Source organism: Spermophilus citellus, assembly GCF_964194105.1.
Source record: "Spermophilus citellus genome assembly, chromosome: 10".
Lineage (NCBI taxonomy): Eukaryota > Metazoa > Chordata > Mammalia > Rodentia > Sciuridae > Spermophilus > Spermophilus citellus.
The window spans coordinates 128077535-128085644 of NC_138197.1; the positions used below are offsets into that span (position 1 = coordinate 128077535).

The following is an 8110-nucleotide window of genomic DNA, read 5'->3' on the forward strand; positions in this document are numbered from 1 at the left end:
GCAGGAGGATCTCAAGTTCAAAGCCAGCCTCAGCAATTTAGGGAGGCCCTAAGCAATTTAGAGACCCTGTCTCAAAAATAAATGACAAGGCCTGGGGATGTGGCTCGGTGGTTAAGCACCCTAGGTTTTATCCGGGGATGGACTTAAAACAATTAGAAAGCTGTGTGTATTGTATGCTCGTGTGTTTGTGTGGCATTTGTTGGCTCATACCTCCACCCTTGAGAGGTGGCAAGGCTACTGTCTCCGATTTTGCAGGGAGAAGCAGCCTGGATTGTGGAGAAAGCCCACAGCATGAGATCACCAATTCCAGCTCTGCCACCTGTGGCTACCTGCTCCCGAGCTGTCAATCACCAGCTTGGAGTCTTTGTGCCCATCGGTCCCATTGGGGTTACTGGCTGGGAAGTTGGATGAGGAGACAGATGGGAAGATCCAAGCACAGAATCAGGAACCCAATCCGTGTCTGCCCTTCCCTGCTCCGGTGCAAGGACCAGACACAGGAGGCCCTGTCTGGAATCCACACCGTCCCTGCCCATCACCCGCCATTCCCCAGGCAGGTGCAGCGCTGGGCTCTGGACCCGGATGAGCGAGACCCAGACTGTCCAGCCTGCAGGGTGGGCGTCTGCCCTGCTCCCTCTCCAGGGCCCACGCCCTCCTCCCGCTCTGGGATCAGTTACTTTCTCTTTCCCTTTGCGCTTCCTGTGGTCCTGCGGCTGGCTCCGAGGGGCCGGTCTTCATCTAAGGGCGGTGTCCCCCCCCCCAGCTCTGCCCAGCGGGGGGCAGAGGGAAGGAGAGAAGGTGTCTGAGCCTGAGGCAGAAATCCCACCCTAGGCCCTCCCATTCCGGTGCCAAACCAGGAAGAAGGTGGGGCCGGCACTCAGATGGCCCTGGAGGTCACTCACAGATCGATCAGGGGGCTGCCAAAGCAAAGGCCCTGAAATCAGGAAATGGAGCCCCAGAACCGGAGACCCGGGGCCTGCCCAGGATGCTACAACCGAGCCCCAGACATCAGGTACCGCTGGCCCTTCTGCCCACCGGCCCCCTCTGCAGCACCTCCTTTCCTGGGGTCCCCCCTCCTGGCCCCATAGTGCTTCTCTCCTGGTCTCTCCCCCACCCAGGCCTGGGTTCTCTCTCTCCAGGCTCCTCCACAGCACCCCCCGGGGTCTTTGCCGGTCTGGAGGGGGCCCATGGCAGCTTCTGAATGTGCCACCCTCCTCCCCCTCCCCCAGCCCCCTGGCCCTTTCTTTGCAGCTGTCTGAAAGTGCCCCCTGGCTGCCCCTCCTGCCCCGTGCGGGCAGCCTGGCTCCATGGTTTGCCAGTCTTGTTATCAATCAGAACCCAACGCAAACTGATTGAAGGAACCCGCAGTCGGGTTCGAAGCCCGTGCAGCTGAAGTTTCAGGAGAGGGAGGGGGAGGAGGGAGCTCTGAGACTGAAGGAGTCACCTCCACTGAGCCCAAGAGGGACTGTCCAGGGTCCCCAAGCACACCCCCAACTGCACAGATGAGACCTCTTAGAGCTGAACCACCCAGATGACGGAGGACACAAGAATGAAAGATGAGGAGAAATTGCAGAACAGTAGCTTGTGCCCGAGACTTCAGGTGGTACCCTGATTTAAAAACAATACAAAACAAAAACAGCATACACAGTGTGAGTCAGGAATGAACGGAGGCGAGATGTTCAAAGCTCACACTTGGGGTGAGGGGGTTTGGTCTTTTTCTTTCGGGTTGGGGGTTGAGTGGGCGGGGGGGGGGCGTCCCACTGGAAGGATCAGAGCTGGGACCCCGGGTGGGTCCAACAGGCCCTCCATGGCGGAAGTTCTCAGAGCTGCAGAGGATTGGGGAGCACCTAGGGGGACCCAGGGAGCCGGCTCAGTGGACAGCAGCTTAGAGCAACTTGGGGTTCGCTCGGTGTCTGCTTTCTTGCCTCCAGAAACAAGATAAGGCGTTTATATCGAAAGACATTCCTCTTCCACTTCCGGAACCTTCGCTGGGCCCTGGGCCGGAACAACACCTTCCTGTGCTACCAGGTGGATAGAGAGGAGCGTGACTCAACTGTCCCCATTCACAGAGGGGTCTTTAAAACCCAGGTATCGGCCAGACTCCTCTCACATGGTAGAGAGGAGCCACTCCAGTTGAGAACGCAGAAAAGATCAGTAAAAAGCCAGATGTTGGGACTCCCATCCTGTGACCTGATACACAATGCCGTCTGATTCCCCCAGAGGCCTTCTTCAGAAGTCTACAGGCAAACCTTGTCCTGAGGCTCCCTGTGTCTAACAGTCCTGAGGAAAGGACATCTAGCAGGTTGGGGCCCTGAGCCCCCAGAGTCTTTTTTTTAACATTTACTTTTTAATTGTAGGTGGACACAATACCTTTATTTTATTTATTTATGTGGTGCTGAGGATCGAACCCAGGGCCTCACGCATCTCTGAGGCCCAACCCCAGCTCCCCAGCGTCTTATCTGGCCCTCATGTCTGTGGGGCTGCCAAGCCTGCTCCTGCCATACCCCTGACCCCTGCACAGAGAGGACCTGTTACCACACACTGGGCGCTGTGCCTGCCCCTGCCTGCCCCCAGCCCACTCAGAGCAAGGGCCTCCCTGGGCCCCCATACGGCAGCCATGACCAGAACCGGCCATTGCTAGATCCAGTGCCACCCCTGCAGCCCCTACACAGAGCAGTCACATCCCCTCCACACACATGCCCGCCTGCCCGTCTGCCACCCATGCTCAGCTGTCCCAAGTGTTTGGAGCGCAGGGAGCCCTTTGGGGTGGGCAGGCCTGCTCTGCAGCACAGCTACCCAATGGAAGGCGAATGGATCACATCTCTCATTTAAACTCTTCCAGTGCCCACAGTCCACCAAGTGGTCAGGAATGGGCGGAATTCATTTAGTCCAATATGCCTAACAGCATTTCAACCCATAAAACTCTTCCCAGGATGACGTTCTTTTTCATTTTTGCAATGAGCTGTGTGTTTTATGCAGGGCCCAGGGTCTAGAATTCAGATGAGTCACAAGTGCTCCGTAGGCACCTGTGGCCAGTGGCTCCTCCCCGTGGGGTGATGCAGCTTGGTGCCCTCCCCCGACCTGGCCAGAGCAGGGCTAGGCATGCTGGCCCAGGGCCACCTGGGAGCTGGGAGAGTGAATAAATTCAAAAGGGGAGAAGGGGAGCGACGGAGAGAATGGATGAAATGCCATAGCCCCGGCTTCGCCTCCCCCACCCCCAGGTCTTCCTGGAGACCCGCCTGCACGCCGAGCTGTGCTTCCTCTACTGGCTGCACGACTACCCCCTGCAGTTCCCTGACCAGCACTTACAGATCACCTGGTTCATCTCCTGGAGTCCCTGCTCTGACTGTGCACAGCAGGTGGCCTCCTTCCTGGCCAGCCACTCCAACTTGAGGTTGATCATCTACGCTGCCCGCCTCTATTACTTCTGGAATCATTCATACCAAGAGGGGCTTCGCGCCCTGCAGCGGGAAGGAGCCAGGGTGGAAATCATGTCCCTCAGAGGTGAGGAGCAGAGGGTCAGGGTGGCCCGAGGAACCAGGATGAGGGTCAGGCCAGGCCAGGTCTCCAAAGCAGTGGGAGGGGACACAGGGAGCCGGTGCTGGGGCAGCCTGGGGGTGGGGAGCAGGCTGCAGGGCTCTGACTGCCCCTCCTCTCCTCCCTCACAGAGTTTGAGCACTGTTGGGAGAACTTTGTGTACCCCTACGACGGACGGCCATTCTGGCCTTGGAAGAACCTGATTAGAAATTACCACCTCCAGGTCAAGAAGCTGCAGAAGATTCTCCCATGAGGGGCCTCCCTGTGCTACCTCCACGGCTGTTTCCCCTCTGGCCTCCTCTGGCCCTCCCCAGGGGACCAGACCCCCCTCCCCTCTGGGGCTGCCGGGATGGCTCCCACCTCCCGCCTCCGCAGGGCCCCTCCCCCGTCAGGATGGTACCTGCCACAGGAACTTCTGACTCGGTGACAATGAAAATGAAACCAGGCCCGGTCTGGCCAGGTGCAGTGGGGCGCGCCTGTAACCCCAGGATTGAGTTCAAAGGCAGCCTCAGCAATTTAGCAGGGCTCTGTCAAAAATAAAAATTAAAATAAAATAAAAGGGTGGGGATGTGGCTTCGCAGTCAAGCGCCTCTGGGCTTATTTAATTCCTGGTATAAAAGAAAGAAAAAGAGAGACCAGGCCAGGCTCTAACTGGGAAAAGGAGAGGGGCTTCAGCTCCAGAAAGAACAACATTGAGGGAGAGAAAACTCAGGCTGGTTCCCGAGCAAAGGAAGGGACAGCCCTCGGATGGAGCAGCCCGGGTGGCCTGGGGGCTGCTATCCCACTGGCCGTGAGTGTGGTAAACATTCTTAGGAATTTCTTCCCCGTGGAAAATCATGGAGGCATCTTGGTGTCATCAATGGGGGTGGGGGGATGTGAGTGGGACCGGAAGGGTGGAGTAAGGCCAGGGAACTCCTGTCCTTTTGTCCCTGATGGTCTCAACCACACAGTCACTGAATGTGGTTCTTGGGCTGAATGCAAATGGGTCCGTTGAGAGCGTGAAAACCGCCAGGTGGGATGGACCCCCTTCCAGGCTGACTTGATTTCTCAGAGGATGAGCTTCTGGAATAAAATGACTTGGATTCCATAATAAGATGCCGTCAACCAGCTACTTAGCCCCACGATTTGCTCTCTCACAGTTTTGGAGGCTGGAAGCCCAAGACCAGCCAGCCTCCTTCTGAGCTCTCCCTGGCTTAAGATGGCCACAGCGGCCACTCCCCGCTGTATCCCCACGGGCGTGGTCTTTCCTCCCAGGCTGCCGGGCTCCCTGGGTGGGGCCCCTGAGGGCAGTAGATAGAGGCCTCAGGTGGCCTGCTCCAACCCAGCATGGCCCCTCAGATAAGAATGTTCTCCAGGGAAAGGCCAGAGAAGGCCTCCCCACCCCACTCCTTTTTTTTTTTGGTATGGGGTAATTGAACTCAGGGACACTCGACCCCTGAGCTATACCCCCAGCCCTATCTTGTATTTTATTTAGAGACACGGTCTTACTGAGTTGCTTAGTGCCTTGCTTTTGCTGAGGCTGGCTTTGAACTTGGGATCCTCCAGCCTAAACCTCCCAAGCTGCTGGGCTTGTAGGTGTGCGCCACTGCACATGGGTGGCCGGCTCGGCTCTGCTTCTTTTCCTTCCAGCCCACTCCTCAGCCTGAGGTGGTTAGAGACCAGTGTGGGGACCAAGGACCAGTGCACTGCTGGCCCTTCACGCTGGGCCTGGTGGCTGTAGGGCAGACTCCAGTCAGGCTTGAGATTCCTGAAGGGGAACCCAGAACCACCCCAGAATGCCGGAGGCGGCCTTCCCCTACCTCTAATCTTCAGGTGGGGATCAAAACAGAAAGACCTTGGCCGCAAAGTAAACTGTGTACCCCCAAAACATCTGAAGAAAGCCCGGGTGCAGTGGGCAGGCCACCCTTCCTGCAGACACCCCTGCTCCTCGCCTCAGGGCAGCCCTGGGTCCTCTCCCAGCGGCTGCCGCCAGGAGCACAGAGAATAAAATGTTAGACCCACTCCCGGGGGTTTTTCTTTGGAATCAGAAAATCTGCTGGGGCCTTTGCAGCTCTGGGGTTGAACAACAGCCATCAAAAGGTGGTGTCTGTGTTTTATTTTCCCCTCTTCTCTCCTTAACTCTTAGGAGTTGAAAGCTTGGTGTGTGCCTTGCCCACCCACTTCAACGACCTGACCAGAGACCAGGACATCGGCACAGCCAGATGCTTTTGCCATGACTCTCCCAGGACAATCAAAACTGCTGGAAGGGTGGGGGGCACCTGGAATCCCAGCCTCAGCAACTCAGTGAGACCCCCTGGGTTCAATGCCCAGTGCAGAAAAAGATAAAAACTGTTGAGTACCATCCCAGTGGCCGGTTCCCAGGCCCCTGAACTTGTGTTCTCCTCCAGCCCCCATGTGGTCTCTGAACAGAGACAGCAGTTCACCCTCATCACAGGACAGAGATGTTTATACAGAATGCAGCATCGATATAAAAAACAACTTTGGGGCTGGGGCTGGGGCTCAGCGGTGGAGTGCTCGCCTAGCACATGCCAGGCCCTGGGTTCGATCCTTGGCACCACTTAAAGATGAATAAAATGAAAGTATTGTGAGCAACTAGTACTAAAAATAAATATTTTAAAAAAGAGCTTTGGCTCCAGGTGACCCTCTGACCACGCCTTCCTCTGCCTGCCTTGGAGTTAAAGGGCTCTCTTAGGAAAGAGAAGCACACCTTGGAAAAGCGCCAAAACACAGCTCCACTCCCAAGCCTCCGCCCCCTAGGAAACTGCCCTCTCCCCTGAGAACAGCTGCCCCCCAGGACTTGCTCTCCTGCCCGACTAGTTTCCTACCAAGACGGGCAGCCAGAGTTCCTGTGTCCAGCATCAAATCAGGGGGCGGCTCAGCTGCCCAACACTGACAAACACCCTATTGTGCAGATGAGATCTCTTTTCCTGGAAAGGCCCAGCTCATTCCGGAATCTTCCTCGGGCTGTGATCCTGTCACCAGCTCAGGGGATCCTTCAGCTCACACAGGACGGAAGTCAGCACAATTGGCAAAGAGAGGGTCAGTCAGGATTATTTGTTGTGTTGATTCTACCCGGGCAGGTTGCTGCCCCTCCACCCCCCACCCCCCTCCCCCCTCTTTTAACATGTAGATGTATTTAAATGAGGGTCTGGGTCCCTGGGACCCCTGTTGGAGACTTTCCTTTTTGTCTTGAAGGAGGACAAGGAGGACGGGGGTGGGGCTTCCTGCCAGCTCTCTCCAGCTTACCCTGAGCTCCTGCCTCAGCCCCAGGACCTTAGGACTGACAAGGTGGAGGGGACACAGTTCTTGTGACCCTTCAAACCCAAGCTCCTGTTGCCTGGGGCCTGGGGCTGCAGGGGGTGTGAGAAGAGCAGGTGGCGAGGGGGGAGCAGGTCCTCCTCGCTCAGCATTCAGCTTTCACAACATGCTCTTGGTTTTGGGTTTGTTTTTGTTGTTTTTGTTTTTGTTTTTTCGTTGTTGTTGTTGTTCCATTTTGCTGTTTCTTACCCGAGGATCCTGGCTCAGTGTGCCAAGCAGGCAGAGCTTCCAGAACACACACATGAAGTCCAGGTCCTTGAATCCCGGGCCTGGAAATCCCTGCAGGGTGGCAGCTGCCCTCCCTTTGTGCCACTCCCCCACTCCTCTTCTTGCAGCTAGTTGTGGGTGTGGGGGGGAGCAGCAGCCAGGAAGACCTGGCCCGCACTCCACTCTGCCCTTTGTTTGCTGTGTGATCTCAAGAGAGGATCTAAGCCTCTCTGTGCTTAAGACCTCCTTCGAGAGATCATGGTCAGAGCCTGATCTTCCCCCACTGATGCTGTTGGAGGGCTGGGGTAGAGGACAGGGCCCAGGATCTTTCCACACTTGGCTTCCTTGGGGCAGGAGATGAAACCTATATCCCAACCTCCCACCCTGTCTGCATCAGTGAAGTGGCACCCCCTTGCTCCACAGAAAAGCCCTCTTCACCAGGGCTGATTTTGGGACTGTCAGCAAAAGAGTCTCTGCAAAAGAGTCCAATGTAGATAAACTTCCTATTTTCGTGTCGCCCTGTTTACTTGGCCACTGGCCGAGAAGATACCAGCACTCCAGGTGCTGGACACCCCCTTACTAGTTTTCACAATCGTATCCAGTATAGTACTTTGTAGAAATGTGCAAACCAGGCCTCTGGCCTTGAGCTGGGCTTCACAGAGATGTCTACATTTTTAAGATAAGTTACAACTGGGCCCATGGTAACAGCTGGAGGGGGAGGAAAGAAAGGGGAGAAGAAGCTCTCCCCTTCTCAGGTGTGGTCCTTGAAGGGTTAACTTGACCAGAACAGTGAAAGAAAAAGCTGCTTTGATGTGAACTTCTGCAGACTGTGAGCTTCTGAGCCCTCCCCTTACACACTGGGGATAAAAATCTGAAACTCCCTGGTTCAGGGGATTGACTGGTTACAGCAAAAGCTGTGCCCTCTGAACCTGGCTGCAGCCAAACAAAACTGTTTCCTGCTGTCTTCTGGTGCCCTGCCTCCTCTGTCCCTACAACACAAGTACAGAGTCCTGCTGGGAAGCTGAACGGGCCACAAGACGGATGTGCCAAC

The 8110-nt window shown here is 56.1% G+C and overlaps 1 protein-coding gene across 2 annotated transcripts; it reads left to right on the forward strand.

Moving 5' to 3' along the window:
- The first annotated feature begins 717 nt into the window (after positions 1-717).
- On the forward strand, positions 718-4264 carry LOC308657765 (DNA dC->dU-editing enzyme APOBEC-3C-like). Of its 2 annotated transcripts, none has more exons than XM_081309795.1 (4): positions 718-1009; positions 1929-2025; positions 3219-3501; positions 3666-4264. In XM_081309795.1, exons 1-4 carry the CDS (start codon positions 945-947, stop codon positions 3785-3787), a joined length of 567 nt encoding a protein of 188 aa, XP_081165921.1. In that variant the 5' UTR covers positions 718-944; the 3' UTR covers positions 3788-4264. The 2 variants fall into 2 exon arrangements, with proteins under 2 accessions (XP_081165921.1, XP_081165920.1); XM_081309794.1 differs by having other exon boundaries at positions 1929-2085; positions 3666-4260.
- The last annotated feature ends 3846 nt before the right edge of the window (positions 4265-8110 follow it).